The sequence below is a fragment of the Indicator indicator genome, chromosome 14 (assembly GCF_027791375.1).
Source record: "Indicator indicator isolate 239-I01 chromosome 14, UM_Iind_1.1, whole genome shotgun sequence".
Lineage (NCBI taxonomy): Eukaryota > Metazoa > Chordata > Aves > Piciformes > Indicatoridae > Indicator > Indicator indicator.
The window spans coordinates 26,404,014-26,422,045 of NC_072023.1; the positions used below are offsets into that span (position 1 = coordinate 26,404,014).

An 18,032-nucleotide genomic window follows, 5' to 3' on the forward strand; every position below is an offset into this window, starting at 1 on the left:
CTCCTCTTCTCCAGGCTAAATTGAGTATTATGCTCTCTGTTTGACACATGCTTAGGCTTAAAGTGTATCGAGATCCCTGTGGCATTGCCATGCAGTTGACAACTGTAATTGCAAGGCCCTCTCCATAATGCAAAAACTGTGGGAAAAGATCTTGGCACAGACTAAAAGCAGATCTCTTTGGGAGATGTAGTGTCAAGATTAATGTGGGCTCAGGCTCTGCAGTCACAGGATCACAGGATGATCACAGGGTTGAAAGGGACTCAAATAGATCATCAAGTCCAACCCCTCTGCCAGAGCAGGACCATACAATCTAGCTCAGGTCACAGAGGAAGGCATCCAGACAGGCCTTAAAAGTCTCCAGAGAAGGAGACTCCACAACCTCTCTGGGGAGCCTGTTCCAGTGCTCTGTGATCCTTACAATAAAGAACTTCCTCCTTGTGTTGAAGTGGAACCTCCTGTGCTGCAGCACACATCCATTGCTCCTTGTCCTATCACAGGGAGCAACTGAGCAGAGCCTGTCCCTCCCTCCTGACCCCCAGCCCTCAGATATTTATAAACATTTATTAAATCTCCTCTAAGTCTTCTCTTTTCCAGACTAAACAGCCCCAAGTCTCTCAGCCTCTCCTCACCAGGCAGTGCTCCAGTCCCCTAATCATCATCGTAGCCCTCTGCTGGACCCTCTCCAGCAGGTTCCTGTCTTTCCTAAACTGAGGAACCCAAAACTGAATGCAGTACTCAAGATGAGGTCTCACCAGGGTGCAGTAGAGGGGGAGGAGAACCTCCCTGGATCTGCTGGACACACTCTTCTTAATGCACCCCAGGATCCCATTGGCCTTCTTGGCCACAAGGGCACATTGCTGTCCCAATTGCAGTATGTGAGGCCATGTCACATTATCAGAGTGGTCTGCAAACTGAAACCTTTCTTCCCATCCAGGGGGACTGCCCAGGGAGACTTTTAATGTGGCTAGGAGATAAGCACAGAATTCTAGTAAATATATTGTTTGTTAGCAAAAGAGATGCTGCTGTTTGTGCTTGTTGGAAGGCAGGACTGCTGTGGCTGAAGCCATACAATAGAGAGCTGTTCAGACCAGGTGACATCCTGTTCCTTTTCATCTATAAATGGGAAGCTCTTTGTTCTCTTTTCCCCATCCATGACCCAGGCTTGAAGCCCCACTTTTGTCTTAGGTAGCTCTCCTCCCTCCATGAGAGAATTTATCTTTTGAGATGCCATTTACAGAACTCAAAAGCAACCCCAGCTGCTGCTCTAGAGGAAGTTCAGGACTTGGATTTACACAGGCTCCAGTGACAGCCCAAAGCATAAACAATGATCAGAAGACAGTGGCTTCGGAGTATTTATGTGGGAGGTAAAGCACCAGGAAGAAAATCAAAAAGAGTCTCTTTGCACCTCTGTGCCTGCTATAACCTTACAAACAACAAGTAAATAAGCAGCCATAGGTTTTGAGCAGGTCAGTGGTGGTGGGAAAACATCAAATTGTCTGTTCATGCGCTAAGAAACTGCTGCATTCAGAACACTGAAATCAATTCTTGCAAATATTGACTCGTGTGTGACTGACAGCTGGGGGCTGTGTTCTAGTAGAAGGTATCTAAGCACTGGACAAAGCCTGAGGAATGCTCTGAATGCAGGAGGACTGAAAGAACAATACCTTAAGGTATGCCTGGGCTACAGGGAGCACTGCCGTGGGGCTGGAGAGATCTGAGTAATATTTCATCCAGTTCTGGAGCCCCTATTACAGGAAGGATCTGGAGGTGCTGGAAGGTGTCCAGAGAAGGGCCACGAGGATGAGCAGAGGGCTGGAGCTGCTCTGCTATGGAGACAGACTGAGAGAGTTGGGGCTGTTCAGTCTGGAGAAGAGAAGGCTCTGAGGAGACCTTCTTGTGGCCTTCCAGTATCTGAAGGGGGCTACAAGAAAGCTGGGGAGGGACTTTTGAGGGTGTCAGGGAGTGATAGGACTGGGAGGAATGGAAAAAAATAGAAATGGGTAGATTCAGATTGGATGTTAGGAAGAAGTTCTTCCTTATGAGGGTGGTGAGACACTTGGAACAGGTTGCCCAGGGAGGTGGTGGAAGCTTCATTCCTGGAGGTTTTTGCAGCCAGGCTGGATGTGGCTCTGGGCAACCTGATGTAGTGTGAGGTGTCCCTGCCCATGGCAGGGGGGGTTGGAACTGGATGATCCCTTCCCACCCTGACAATTCTGTGATTCTAGCAGCATGGGCACTCTGCAGGTGGCCCAGCAGGTCGTCCCGTGGGGAGGATGCAGCCCTCACTGTGCTCTCTTCTTCAGGGGGCGGATCAAGCACCTGGACGTGGTGACCTTGCTTCGGCGGATTCAGCCCCCCCTGGGCTTCGGGAAGCTCTGTCCTCACCGGGTGGCTTGCAAAGTAAGGCACGGCTGCGGTTCGGGCAGGCTGGGAGGCGCATCGGCTCGGCAGCCGCCAGCCCTGGGCGCCTCCCGGCTCGCTGCCCGCTGGGCGCGGAGTAGGGGGGTGGTTAGCGCCGGTCCCGCCGAAGCCGGCAGCAGCACCGGCAGCAGTATTTGACGAGGGGCCCCAGCCGCCCTGCGCCGCTCACCGGCTACCCAGGGCGGCAACAACCTCTGCGGGGGTTGGAGGGGCAGCAGCAGGCGAGTTGTCTGCTAGCCAGAGGCATCAGCGCACCACCGACCCTCGCTCTAGCTGCGTGTGCTGGGTTGAAATTACACCCCCCCCAAAAAATAAAACTGCCGGACCAGCTGAGTTGGAAGCAAATGAAGCTCTATTTACAAGCACACTGCAATCTAGAAATACGGAATGCAAAATATGTACAAAATATACAATATTTACATATATTTACAATTTATAAACACAAGAACCCCCCTGGACAAAACCAGGAGGTACCAATAGCTTCCCCCTCTCTGCTCCCTTCCCCCACCCTATACAAGGGAAAAGAGAAAGAGAAGAGCATGGAGTATCTTGTTAGTGCTTAGCCACAACAAGAATGCAGCCAAGGACAGCAACAGCCAAGCAAAAGCCACCAGCTGGTATCTGCTAGAGTAAAGAAACCAAAAAGAGCAGGAGTTAGTTTATACAACTAACTTTATGTTAGATGTCAGACCACTGGGGTTATTTAGACCTTATCATTATTTCTCCTTTTATATCCAGTGGTGATTTACTTACATTCTGCCACTTTTCTACTCAATTCCCTAGGCGTCAGTCTAAAACTGCCACACTGCAAGAGAGCATCTGTGCTAATGACAGATCTCCAGTGCTGAATCACCCACAGCTCTCTTTGTGGTATCAAAGGCACATCCCAAGACCCAGAAGGACAGGCAGCAGTAAGAGTGCAAGTGAAAATACCTCTTAGATGTTCTTTGGTCTAAGCAGTGCACCAAAACCCCACTGATATGTCTCACTCTTGCCTAAAAGAGAGCTGTTAAGCAGCAGCAAGGTGAGCATCTGATCTAGTGTGAGGTGTCCCTGCCAGTGGCAGGCGGATTGGAACTGGGTGGTCCTTAAGGTCCCTTCCAACACTGACAGTTCTATGATTTAAACACACCGAGGGCAAGGGCAGGTTTGCTGTGCACACGTTGTGCTGCTTGCCTGGGTTGTGAGAATGGCCATGAAAAAGGACTCAAGCTGGTGAACAATAACATATTTAGAACCTTTATGCTTCCTTCCCTCGAGGTTCTTTACCTCCTTACAAGTCCCAGAGTTTGCATGTGACACCTGTAGCTGTTTTTTTGTGCCAGAGCACAATGCAAAGCCTGGAGTCTGTTTGCAGGGCTGTGTGACTGCTGTGGCCTGCTGCTGACACCCTTCAGCCTGCTACCCAGCAATTGTTGTCTCCATCTGGTTCAGTCCACTATTGCAGTGGTAGCAATGGGGGGTGACACTCTACTCCAGTTTGGTACTGGACCCGGCCTGTTGCCTGAAAATGTCAGAAAACAGAGCTCAGTGGCAGAAAACCAGCCCCAGAAAGCATACAAGTTCAAGCCAAGTCCCTGGTGTCTCTTACTTCTGGAGACAGAATCTGGTGACTCTGCTACATCTGTCTCATATATATGTTGTTGGTCTTAACAAAGTTCACCTTTCACCTAAAAGAGTACTCAGCACTCACTCTCTGTCCTTCATGGCTTTGCAGACAGCCTTGTGAAATTGAGGTGGGGGGGGAGCAGCTGGATAAAGCAGAGCAGCTTTCGTGTTCAGCTAATCCCCTTCCTCCAAGCCTGACACCTAGCAGAAAGATTCTGGATCTCTGTTTATATGCATGTGCACCAGGCACAGCTTTAGTGCAGGTGAGTTTGCAAGCACCTCATGAGGTATGAGGTTTGCTTCTGGTAAGAAAAAGAAAGGTGTCATTTAAAAGCCACATCTCTGTCTGTGGGCAAATGGGGAAAACAAAGGTTAGAAAGTGATAACCTGTGGTAGTTTTAGGCTATGGCTTTAAAATTTTTCACAGATCTTGAGCAGAAAGTAGTAAAAATGTAAATAAATCACTATTGGGTGTAAAAAGGAAAATAATGGTTATTCTAAACAATCCTATTGGAAGGCTATCTCCCATAAGATTTGGTTCCCAAAACAATCTTTCTCTCTCTTCTTGCTTTTTCACTCTGGGAGATACTAACTGGCTTTAGTGACCTTGGCTGCATTGTTGTGACTGGTATTAACTTCTCTGCTTCTGTCTCTTGTCCCCTGTGTACAGGGGGGTAGGGGAGGAGGCAGGGAAGAGAGAAGCTGTTTCAGCTCCTCTGGTCTTTGGCCAGGGGGGTTCTTGTGCTGTTTGTTAATTGTAAATACCTGTAAATATTGTATATTTGTACACATTCCTTGCATTCCATTGGAGACTGTAGTTTTGCCTGTAAATACAGCTTACATTTGCTTCCAGCTGAGCTGCTCTGGCAAAGTTAATGTTGGGGGGGAATTTTCAACCCACCACATTGAAGAAAGAGTATCCAGCAATGGAAGAGAGACCCCAGGGCAAACACCCCGTGGTTGGGAGCACTGGTGGACATGCCAAGTACTTCTATAATTGTGTAGCTAAATCCACAGGCCAGGGACGCTCACATAAGAGGGGTGGCAGGTCTGGAGGGCATCATGAGGGCATAAGGAAGGGCATGCTTCAGCCCACGTGTTGACAGTGTGCTTGCTCTGTCCTTATCACCCCCCAGCGCCTCGTGTCCATGAACATGCCCCTGAACAGCGACGGGACTGTTATGTTCAATGCCACGCTCTTCGCATTGGTCAGAACAGCACTGAGGATCAAGACAGAGGGTAAGAAGCTTATTGACTACTACAAGGGGTACAAAAGCAGCTGGGGGGTGTTCACACCAGAGTGTGTTGAGCTGGAAAAGCCATAAGGACATCTTGTGCAAAATGATCCCAGTTACTTACATGCAGCATACGGTACATAAAGCAATGATCTTCGAGGGAGAGAACAGTGATCTTCCACTCCTAAGGGAAGCAAAAGAGATTGGACTTGAGGGTCTCATCTCACTGAAACTCCTCCTGTGCCTCCATTAGCATGAATTAACATTGCATTGTAGTGAGAGAGGTGTTGTAGGCCTTAGGACGGATGAGAAGTGAACAGACTGCTGACCAAGAGGTATAAGCTGTGGAAAGCAGACAAGATCCTGGGCTCAGATGGTCACCTCTCTCTCCTGCTGTAATGAAAGATCATTGCCCTGAGTCAAAACCTGGTTTCATATATTGATGAGATGCTCTAAAAGAGCACACATTGACAGCTAAACACTTCTGCCTGGGGGTGTTCAGCCTGGAGAAGAGAAGGCTCCAGGCAGACCTAGTAGTAGCCTTCCAATGCCTGAAGAGGGCTACAAGAAGGATGGACAGAGACTGCTTGCAAAGGCCTGCAGTGACAGGGCAAGGGACAATGGCTTCAAACTAGAGCAGAGCAGATTTAGATTGGATGTTAGGAACAAGTTCTGCACCATGAGGGTGGTGGAACAATGGAACAGGTTGCCCAGGAAAGTGGTTGAGGCCCCATCCCTGGAGATAGTGAAGATGAGGCTGGACAGGGCTCTGGGCAACCTGATCTAGTTGAGGATGTCCCTGTTGAGTGCAGAAGGGTTTGGACTGAATGAGCTTTGGAGGTCCCTTCCAACCCAGACCATCCTGTGATTCTATGATTCTATGATTTTGGCCACAGGAACCCAGAGACCTGCTTATGGTTTACTGTGCTAGGATTATACTGACAGCTGGGCCAAAAAAAAATGGTAAAAGTTTTTAAAATAACGTTAAGGCCTTGAATGTTGTGCCAAACAGACCATCCTGAGAAAAAAAAAAAAAACAACTGCTGTAGGACATCTTTGTGTCTTATGAAACAGAGACCTAAACCCAACTGTTTTCTTTGCCAGAGACTCTTGGATTAATTGCCAGTGAACTCCTGGTAAACCACCTAAAACCTCAGAATGATTTCTTGCAAGTGGTTAGGGCAGGAGTTTGAAATTAGACCTCCTCAGTTAGATTTCTGCCTTTGATGTTGTCCACCTGTTTCATCCTCAGCAAGTTACTTAGTGTCCCCTTCTTCACTGCATCCTGTTGAGACAGCTGCTGCTATGCAGAGCCCTGTGCAGCACACTGAGGAGCCTTGGCTTTGTTAAACCTCAGGCAACTGACCTGGGCCCATCAATCCAGCCAGATTTCTTTCCAAGAGGCTTCTTACCCTCAAGCAGATCAACACTCCCACCCAGTTTGGTGTCATCTGCAAATACTAAGGGTGCACTTGATCCCCTCAGCCAGATCACTGACAAAGATATGAAAGAGAACTGGCCCCAGCACTGACCCCTGGGGACACCACTAGTGCCCAGCCACCAACTGGATTTAGTGCCATTCACCACCACTCTTTGAGCCTGGACATCCAGACAGTTTTTAACTCAGGGAAGCATCCACCCAGCCAAGCCATGTGCAGAGAGTTTCTCCAGGAGGTGCTGTGGGAGGCAGTGTCAAAGGCTTTACAGAAGAACACCATCCACAGCCTTGCCCTAATCCACTAAAGGAGTTACCTTGTGTTGAAGGAGATCAGGTTCACCAGGCAGGACCTGCCCCTCATGAGCCCATGTTGACTGGGCCTGATTGCCTGCTTGCCCTGCACATGCTGCATCATGGCACTCAGCATGATCTGCTCCAGCACCTTCCCTGGCACCGAGCTCAAACTGACAGCTCTGCAGTTCTGGGTCCTCCTTCTGGCCCATCTTGTAGATGGGTGTCACATTTGCTAATCTCCATTCAGATGGGATCTCTCCACTTAGCAGGATGCTGATAAATGATGGAGGGTGGCTTGGTGAGCACTTCTGCCTCAGTACCCTCAGGTGTAACCCATCTCACCCCATAGACTTGTGTAGGGCTGGGAGGCAGGGACTGCAACAGGTAACTCTTGGGAAGTGCTGCAAGCAGGCTCAGATCTTCAGATTCCTAGATGCATCTTTACCACCAATTATTCATGTTCCCCAAGCTGCAGTTTTTCATTAACTGCCCTCTGTTCTCATTGTATTCAACCTTCACTGGATCTCAGCTCAAATTTGTAGCTTTAGATGCAATTGTTGCTTTTCAGGACAAACTAGCAGCATGGATCTGTTTTTTCTGGCTGTTGCAGACTTTCAGTAACAGTCACTTTCACACCCTGTGATGACTATGCAGATTTTTAGGATGAAGACCTCTTGCTGTGAGAGGCCTTTTAGCAGTGGTCAGAGCATCTCTTCACCCACAACTTTCCACTACTGAAAAAGCACTGATATTTTTCCTCCCAAGGTTGGCCTGCCAGACATGAAATTGCTCCTCTGCAGGGTCTGCTTAATTCCTGTCTCTGACTATTTTCACCCTGCAGGTAACCTGGAGCAAGCCAACGAAGAGCTCAGAGCAATAATCAAGAAGATTTGGAAGCGTACCAGTATGAAGCTGCTGGACCAGGTGGTGCCCCCTGCAGGTGGTGAGTGCAGGATCTTATCTCTGCAACTCTCTTTTTCTCCACCTGCCATATCGTACTGCACCTTCATGATCATCAGGTGGAACATGGGGTACAAGTTTTCTTCTGTATTTCATCAGACTGACATCTGTCTCTGCCTGTACTAGCACCAATACCATGTCCATACTGCTGAGAAATCAGGAAAGGAAGGAAAGGTGCATAAACAGGAGCCAGAAAACTTTATTCCTGGTTTTTTATCCCTGTTTGATCATAAGCATTTGCTCCCCTGGACATTACTTGGTGTCTGCTGGGGGTAAAGGAAGCAAGCAGAGCTAAGTAGCTCCAGGAAGGATGATGTGGACTTTCTCTAACTATGTACAAGACATGGCCTAACACACAAGTTAAGGGTGCAGTAACCATCTTGTAACTTCTTCATATTTAGCAGAACTACCTTTACTGTGGCATAGAACTCCTTTTTTACTCAAATAATGACCTTCTGCTATGATACCTGTCAAGGACTCATGTGCCTGGGGACATTCCTCAGCCAGTCTGAACTGGTGTGATGGATTGCTGTGGGTTTCTATGCAGCGTCCCTGGCAGACTGTAATTACCAGGATTCTGGGCAACTCCTTTGCTAGGCTTCTTGGGACCCCAAGGTGTATGGGCATCCAGTGTGACTTTCACTGATCTTCCAGGTGGCTCCAGGGGCTGTAGCACAAAACAGCACTTGACAGTGAGTGAACAGTTGCAGCCAGATCCTGAACCCTGCTCAGCCTGCTTTGAAGTCCTTAACTTATAAGACCATGTCCTATAAAATTCCCATTGGGTTTGGAGAAGGGAAGAGAGTTACCTGGGTTAAAACTTAGAGCCCATTTTGGCCAACTGTCAGTTTGCAGTGAGTGAGGATACAGTGCTGGCTGCATGTCTGGGGAGAGGTAATCATTTTGGTGTGCTCACACCCATGTTAGGCACAACCAGACAGAATTTCAATGCAGGTCTGGTATGGATAGTCAGGCAGATGCTGTTGGTGAGCCCAGCCTCTGAGACTGTATAACCCCAATATGGAACAGGCACCTTTGACCCAGACTGGGTCTATAGCAAGAGCCAACACGGTAAACCAGTACCAGAGACTGCAAAGGTTAGAGCCATTTCAGCATAAACAACTTACACCCAGAGGTGCAGAGCTATAGGAGGTGCAGACCCTCCCACCAGAACCTCACTCACCAGAGCCAGTCTATCCAAATGCCACCTGCACCTCTCCTCCTGACTGCTTACAGCAAGCTCTGGCTGTGGAGCAATCCCCTCCTGCAGCCCCGCACCCTGGTGCCGGGGGCAGCACAGCCCTACCGCGGTGCCTGGGGCTTCTGCTGCAAGCTGTGAGGCTCACAGAAGCAAATGCTCTGCTTAAATCAGCAGCTCAGGTGCTGATTTGATTTCTTTCTTTCTTTGTAACACCCCTTTGCAGACGATGAGGTGACGGTGGGGAAGTTCTACGCCACCTTCCTGATCCAGGAGTATTTCCGGAAGTTCAAGAAACGTAAAGAGCAGGGCCTGGTGGGCAAACCCTCCCAGCGCAACGCCCTCTCCCTACAGGTGACAAATGGGCACAGGGGCCACAGGGGTGCTACACTAGAAGCATCTGACCTCACTTCCCTCTCAGCCATTCTGGGACCCCTTGAATTGCCACATCACTCCTTTTGGATAAGCCACATCCCTTAGCTCTGGAGGTGGAAGGCACAAGTGAGGTATATCCCCAGTTCATCAGTCTGCTGGTAACACTGGAGGTTTGGGTTCCTTTTAGTGAACTGGTATAGAATAGAATCATACAATCAACAAGGTTGGAAAAGACCTCAGAGATCATCAAGTCCAACCTATCACCCAGCACCTCATGACTAACTAAACCATGGCTTCAAGTGCCACATCCAATCCTTTTTTGAACTCCACCACCTCCCTGGGCAGCACATCCCAATGGCAAATCTCTCTTTCTGTGAAGAACTTTCTCCTCACCTCCAGCCTAAACTTCCCCTGGCACAGCTTGAGACTGTGTCCTCTTGTTCTGGTGCTGGTTGCTTGGGAGAAGAGACCAACCCTCACCTGGCTACAATCTCCTTTCAGGCAGTTGTAGACAGCAATAAGGTCTCCCCGAGCCTCCTCTTCTCCAGGCTAAACACTCCCAGCTCCCTCAGCCTCTCCTTATAGGGCTGTTCTCCAGACCTCTCCCCAGCGTCGTTGCCCTTCTCTGGACATGTTCAACTATCTCAATGTCCTTCTTAAAATGAGGAGCCCAGAACTGGACTTAGTACTTGAGGTGTGGCCTAACCAAAGCTGAGTACAGGGGCAGAATGACTTCCCTGCTCCTGCTGGTGTGTCGGTGTGAGCTGAAATTCCCCCCCCCCCCACCGACAATAACCAGGCTAGCCCAGTCTGGAAGCAAATGAAGGTTGTATTTACAAGCAGAGAAATGCAATGAATATGTACAAATATGCAAAATTCACGACATTTACAATATATATATATATAATCAACAGAAAAAGCACAACCGATCTCCCTTTTCTTCCCCCCAAGTGGACCCTCCCAAAGGGGCCTCCCTCTCCCAGAAGCTTCCCCCCCAGACCCCCCTGGACAGAGAAGCAGAGTTAGTTAAGCAGAAAGTTGTTAACTTAGCTGCCAAGGTCAGTACGTGTTATCTTCAGCCAGAAGAGAAGAAGAAACAGCAGCCAGACAGCCCAGCAACTGCCCCCACTGCCGAACGCAGAATGTGCAGAGTGCCTACTTTGTTTTGGGTAATAGTTCTTAAACATTTCTATCTATCCAATGGAAGTGTTTAGAACAATCAGTATTTTGCTTTCTTACACCCAATAGTGACTTATTTATACTCTTTCACTTTCTCTGTTCTGAACTTTGCAAGGAAAAATTAAAAAGACAGTTTCAAACCACCACAGTCCACCCCTTCTAAACAATTCCATTGGCTGCTACTATCATTTATCTAATCTAAAATAATATCTACAACAATAGGTGAATAAAGACCATAGTCCATTCCGGCTATCTCAGATGTAGATGATTCAAAAGAATCAAATCACAGGAAAAAACAGCAAACAGCTTGTTTCCTCACAGATGGAGCGAAGAAAGGAACAGGGACTCTCAGGTGACTCAGGGCTCTCAGGGTTCGTGCACCGTAGATCTCATGGACTCTCCTCTTGGGTGCGATGCTGTATCTGCGCAACACTCTGAATTTAACCTCTCTCAGCCAAAGTTAGATTTCTTTGTGGAATACACTGAATTTCACCATTTTCTTGCATCACCCAATAGGTGTGACCAGGACCTTCAGCAGAAACCACCCCTCGGACAGGTTTGGCCTCTCCTGAAGGAGAAAATACCCAAACAGTTTTGCCTAACAGATTCTTTTCTCTGATAACAGGAACTCTATCACCTTCCTCCTTTCGTAACAAATCTGATTGGACAGGTCCAGCTCGATTCACTGAACCTCTACTATTCACTAACCAGGTTGCTTGTGCTAAATGTTTCTCCCAGTTTTTCAAAGATCCACCCTCCATGGCTTTGAGAGTGGTTTTCAGCAAACCATTGTAGCGTTCGATCTTCCCTGCAGCTGGTGCATAGTAGGGAATGTGGAATATCCACTCGATGCCGTGCTCTTTGGCCCAGTTTTTCACAAGGTTGTTCTTGAAATGAGTTCCGTTGTCTGACTCAATCCTCTCTGGAGATCCATGTCTCCACAGGATTTGTCTTTCCAAACCAAGAATGGTGTTACGTGCAGTTGCATGAGGAACTGGATAAGTTTCCAACCATCCAGTGCTTGCCTCTACCATAGTCAGCACATACTGCTTACCAGATGGAGAACGAGGTAGAGTGATGCAGTCAATCTGCCAGGCTTCACCATACTTGTACTTGGACCATCGGTCACCGTACCACAAGGGCTTGATCCGCTTTGCCTGCTTAATAGCAGCACAAATGACACAGTCATGGATGACTTGTGTGATAGCATCCATGGAAATGTCAATGGATCTGTCATGAGCCCATCGGTAGGTTGCATCTCTGCCTTGATGTCCTGACGAGTCATGGGCCCACTGAGCTAAGAACAGCTCACCTCGGTGTTTCCAGTCAAGATCAGGATCAGGATCAGAGTTTGTGTCCACTTGGGAAACTCTTGCAGCTAGATCTGCCTGATGGTTGTGTTGTTGTTCTTCAGTAGCTTTGCTCTTAGGAATGTGAGCATCGATGTGTCTCACTTTCACTGGGATTCTCTCAATGCGAGCAGCAATGTCTTGCCACAGATCTGCAGCCCAGATTGGCTTTCCTTTCCTCTGCCAGCCATTCTTCTTCCAGTCTTTCAGCCAACCCCACAAGGCATTGGCTACCATCCACGAGTCGGTGTAGAGATAAAGCTTTGGTCATCTCTCACGTTCAGCTACATTAAGAGCTAGCTGGACAGCTTTTACCTCTGCAAATTGACTGGATTCTCTTCCTCCATCTCTCGCTTCTGCAACTCTGCGCGTTGGACTCCACACTGCAGACCTCCACCTTCGCTTGTTTCCAACCAGACGACAGGAACCGTCTGTGAACAAAGCATATCTCTTTTCATCATCAGACAGATCACTGTAAGGAGGAGCTTCCTCTGCACGAGTTACTCTCTCCTCTGGAGGTTTTGCACAGCTTGTGCCTTCTGGCCAGTTTGTGATCACCTCCACCAAACCAGGCCTTTCGAGATTTCCCATTCGAGCTCTCTGTGTTATCAGAGCCATCCACTTAGACCAGGTAGCATCTGTTGCATGATGTGGTGAAGAACCTTTGCCTTTGAACATCCAATTCAGAACTGGCAATCTAGGAGCTAGAAGAAGTTGTGACTCAGTTCCAATCACTTCAGAAGCAGCTTTCATTCCTTCATAAGCAGCTAAAATCTCTTTCTCTGTTGGAGTGTAGTTTGCTTCTGAGCCTCTGTAGCCACAACCCCAGAAACCAAGAGGACGTCCTCGTGTCTCACCTGGAGCTCTTTGCCATAAGCACCAGGTTGGGCCACTGTCACACTCTATGTTACACACTCTTTCCTTCCACACATTGGAAGGGCTTCTTGGCCACCTGAACACACTGCTGGCTCATGTTCAGCCGGCTGTCAACCAGTACCCCAGGTCCCTTTCTGCCTGAATGGTATGAAATGGTATATCCCCAGTTCATCAATCTGATGGTGACATTGGAGGTTTGGGTTCCTTTTAGTGAACTGGTATGAACTGGTATATCCCCAGTTCATCAATCTGCTGGAAACGTTAGAGATTTGGGTTCTTTTCAGTGTCCAGGCACTGTTCAGTCTTGAGAAGAGAAGACTGAGAGGGGATCTGATCAATGTCTATCAATAGCTGATGGGTGGGTGTCAAGTGGAGGGGGCCAGGCTCTTTTGGGTGGTGCACAGTAATAAGAAAAGGACCAATGGATAGAAACTTGAACAGAGAAGGTTTCACCTCAACATGAGGAGAAAGTTCTTTACAGTGAGGGTGACAGAGCCCTGTAACAGGCTGCTCAGGGCAGTTGTGGAGTCTCCTCCTCTGAAGACTTTCCAACCCCACCTGGATACACTCCTGTGCAGAGTACCCTGGGTGATCCTGCTTTGGCAGGGGGGTTGGACTGGATGATCTCTGGAGGTCCCTTCCAACCTCTAATGTTCTGTGATTCTGTGGTATATCCCCAGTTCGTCAGTCTGCTGGCAATATTGGAGGTTTGGGTTCCTTTCAGAGAACTGGTATGAAGTGTGCAGCAGACATTTGCTTATTACCACATTCATTCAAGCCTGTCCTGAGAGAAGTCACTATAAGAGGGTCAGAGTGAGCATGTTGCCAGAAAGCAAAATGAGTTAAAAAGCCACCCAACAGATGGGGCACCAGGTTCTAAGACCTGGGATTTTTTCAGCATTGTGCTGCATGCTCACTGGGGAGGCTACCAGGCTGTAGGGAAGATTGAGAAAGACCCATTGACTGTACAGGCAGCACCATTTATGTCCCTCAAGCATATAGTAAGGAAAAAAGATGACTCTGCCCAGTTCCAACAATCTAAACAATGCTGTGATGCAGGCACAGATACAGACTGAGATCTTGGCATAGATACAGGCTGAGGTCTCAGCACACCCACATCTTATCTCCCTGATGGACTCCCTGGAATAGATTCCAGTCGGTGACAGGTTTGAGGATTGTCCAGGTCCAGATGCCAGAGGTTTAGCTATTAAATCAATATTTAAGCTGCTGATTAAAAAGAGAGTTTTAGAGGCACCAAATGCATGATTCAGCTGGAACTGTGGCTGCTCTAGTGCTTCTGGTTGTGGATCTGAGAATCAGAGAATCAGTCAGGGTTGGAAGAGACCACAAGGATCACCTCGTTCCAACCCCCCTGCCATGGGCAGGGACACCTCACACTACATCAGGCTGACCAGAGCCTCATCCAGCCTGGCCTTAAACACCTCCAGGGATGGGGCCTCAACCACCTCCCTGGGCAACCCATTCCAGGCTCTCACCACCCTCATGGGGAAGAACTTCTTCCTTACATCCAGTCTGAATCTCACCACTTTCAGCTATGTTCCATTCCCCCCAGTCCTGTCACTACCTTATAGCCTAAAAAGTCCCTCCCCAGCTTTCTTGGAGCCCCCTTCAGATACTGGAAGGCCACAAGAAGGTCATCTCAGAGCCTTCTCTTCTCCAGACTGAACAGCTCCAACTCTTTCAGTCTCTCCTCATAGCAGAGCAGCTCCAGCCCTCTGCTCGTCCTGGTGGGCCTTCTCTGGACACCTTCCAGCATGTCCATAGCCCTCTTGTAACAGAGGCTACAGAACTGGACACAGTGCTCCAGGTGGGGTCTCACCAGAGCAGAGCAGAGGGGGAGAATCACCTCCCTTGCCCTGCTGGCCACACTTCTCTTGATGCAGCCCAGGCTCTGGCTGGCTTTCTGGGCTGCAAGTGCACACTGACAGCTCCTGTTGAGCTTCTCATCCATCAGCACCCCCAAAGGTGGAAGCACATAGATTTGCTTAGTCAAGCCTGTGAATTTATCTCTATGTCCTGCTGTTAGGAAGCCAAGGGGCTAGCAACAAACATTCCTGGGTCAGATTTCTAAGAGTTCCTCCCTCTGTAAGCTGGAGATGAATGAAGTGAGTTTATTGGTGTTTGTCTGGGGGCTGGGGCTGCTGCAGTAAGTGGAAGGGCTTTGCAGTGCTGAGGAAGGAAGGAGTGGCATCGCTTTTACTTCTCCTGTACCCAGTCGGAGATATGAAGCTCTATAGTTTGCTGTTTTGCAGGCTGGTTTGCGCACCCTCCACGACATCGGCCCAGAGATCCGCAGAGCCATCTCTGGAGACCTGACTGCTGAGGAGGAGCTGGATAAGGCCATGAAAGAAGCTGTTTCTGCTGCCTCTGAGGATGATATCTTCCGGGTAAGTGCTGAGCAAGCTTACAAGCTGAGGCTGGCCCAGCAGCTGAGCTCAGAGTGCTGCTTTCTCTTTTCCACGCTCTGCACTTCAGCTGGGCCCTCCTTCCAGTTTGCTAGGTGTCATGGTGTGGTGGGGTGAAATTAACCCTCCCCCCGCAAAGTAAGATTGCCAGACCAGCTCAGTTGGAAAGCAAATGAAGCTCTATTTACATAGAGTTTCATACATACATACATACACTACAATCTAGAAATATGGAATGCAATGAATATGCAATATGCAATCTTTATATGTATTTACAATTTATAAACAACACAAAAACGCCCCTGGACAAAACCAGGGGGTACTAACAGCTTCCCCCTCTCTGCTCCCTTCCATCCTGTACAAGGTAAAAGAGAGAGAGAAAAGCATGGAGTATCTTGTTAGTACTTAGCCACAACAAGAATGCAGCCAAGGTCAGCAACAGCCAAGCAAAAGCCACCAGCTGGTATCTGCTAGAGCAAAGAAGCCAAAAAGAGCAGGAGTTAGTTTATACAACTAACTCTATGTCAGATGTCAGACCACTGAGGTTATTTAGACCTTATCATTATTTCCCCTTTTACATCCAGTGGTGATTTATTTACATTCTGCCACTTTTCTACTCAATCTGTGGAAAATTTCCCTAAGCATCAGCCTAAACCTGCCACACTGCAAGAGAGCATCTGTGCTAATGACAGATCTCCAGTGCTGAATCACTCACAGCTCTCTTTGTGGTATCAAAGGCACATCCCAAGACCCAGAAGGACAGGCAGCAGTAAGAGTGCAAGTGAAAATACTTCTTGAGATGTTCTTTGGTCTAAGCAGTGCACCAAAGTTTTCCCAGGCATCAGCCTAAAACTGCCACACATGGTTTGAGGCAGGTGCCTTAAAAAAAAAAAAAAAACAACAAACAAACAAACTAGAGTTGAATCCTCCAGGAAGACCAGAGAGGTCCAGGGCATGGACCAGAAAGGTGTAACTTTATTATTCAGTCCCATAATCCTGCTACCTCTAGAAATTTGGCTGCAAAGTTATTGTCTCTCTCTCTTTCTTCCCTTTCTCCTGCCTGGACACAGTGAGCTTCCCTTATCTGGTGGGGGGGGAAGGATGGTTCTAGCTTTATCTGCAGCCTTCAAGGCCTGCCTAATTTTTGCTGTGCAATATTGGTGTCCCTGGCTCTGTCCTTAGTCTCAGGGACTCAGTGGGAGCAGTTTCAGGTCTGGCCAGCCTGAAGCCAGCCTAGCAATGTCAGGGGAAGAAAGTGCCCTGGGGCATACTTTAAACCCCAGGTGGGGAGAAAACAGACACTGTGATTTGTGGTTTGGTCTAGTTGAGGGAAGGCTTTTGGGGCTTTTCATGTATTCTGCATATGTATTAGGTGTTAAGGATTCCTGTGTTCTGTATTTTCCTGTATATTTTTGAATACAGTTTCTGTATTTCTCTCTAATTGAATGAGAGCCTCTTTATTTTACTTTCTTAGGGAGTAAAATCATTTCTGCCTGCTATTTAAACCCAGACAGTAGGCAATGTCTATCAATAGCTGAGGGGTGGGTGTCAAATGTGAGGGGGCCAGGCTCTTTTCAGTGGTGCACAGCAGTAAGACAAGGACCAATGGATACAAACTGGAACAGAGAAAGTTTCAGCTCAACATGAGGAGAAACTTCTTTACAGTGAGGGTGACAGAGCCCTGGAGCAGGCTGCCCAAAGACATTGTGGAGTCTCCCTCTCTGGAGACTTTCCAAAGCCACCTGGATGCATTCCTGTGCAGACTGCCCTGGGTGATCCTGCTTTTGGCAGGGGAGTTGGACTTGATCTTTGGAGGTCCCTTCCTACCTATAACATTCTGTGATTCTGTGACCCTACTAGAAAAGAGTGGTGGACTCAGGATGCCAAGACCTGAGAACTTTACACAGTTTTTATCCCCTTTTCTTCTCAGCAGAAGTTTGCCTTAGGAAACCTAGTGCTGGGTGCTGCACTTCGGCCACAACAACCCATGCAGAGCTACAGGCTGGGGTCAGAGTGGCTGGAGAGCAGCCAGGTGGAAAGGGACCTGGGGGTACTGGTTGACAGGCGCCTGAACATGAGCCAGCAGTGTGCCCAGGTGGCCAAGAGAGCCAATGGCATCCTGGCCTGCATCAGGAATAGTGTGGCCAGCAGGAGCAGGGAGGTCATTGTACCCCTGTACACAGCACTGGTTAGGCCACACCTTGAGTTCTGTGTCCAGTTCTGGGCCCCTCAGTTTAGGAAAGATGTTGAATTGCTGGAGCATGTCCAGAGAAAGGCAACGAGGCTGGGGAGAGGCCTTGAGCACAAGCCCTATGAGGAGAGGCTGAGGGAGCTGGGGGTGTTTAGCCTGGAGAAGAGAAGGCTCAGGGGAGACCTCATTGCTGTCTACAACTACCTGAAGGGAGGTTGTAGCCAGGTGGGGGTTGGTCTCTTCTCCCAGGCAACCAGCACCAGAACAAGAGGACACAGTCTCAAGCTGCGCCAGGGGAGGTTTAGGCTGGAGGTGAGGAGAAAGTTCTTCACAGAGAGAGTGGTTGGCCATTGGAATGTGCTGCCCAGGGAGGTGGTGGAGTCACCATCCCTGGAGGTGTTCAAGAGGGGATTGGACGTGGCACTTGGTGCCATGGTTTAGATAGGCATGAGGTGTAGGGTGACAGGTTGGACTCGATGATC

At 48.6% G+C, this 18,032-nt stretch overlaps 1 protein-coding gene across 1 annotated transcript in view; it reads left to right on the forward strand.

The window, feature by feature from the left end:
• CACNA1C (calcium voltage-gated channel subunit alpha1 C) overlaps window positions 1-18,032 on the forward strand; it is a 698,267-nt gene that overhangs the window by 667,029 nt on the left and 13,206 nt on the right. Inside the window, exons 39-43 of the mRNA XM_054386505.1 lie at window positions 2,304-2,400; window positions 5,166-5,268; window positions 7,838-7,939; window positions 9,381-9,508; window positions 15,207-15,341. Coding sequence (XP_054242480.1) covers window positions 2,304-2,400; window positions 5,166-5,268; window positions 7,838-7,939; window positions 9,381-9,508; window positions 15,207-15,341 — 565 coding nt within the window. The remainder of the gene's footprint in view (window positions 1-2,303; window positions 2,401-5,165; window positions 5,269-7,837; window positions 7,940-9,380; window positions 9,509-15,206; window positions 15,342-18,032) is intronic.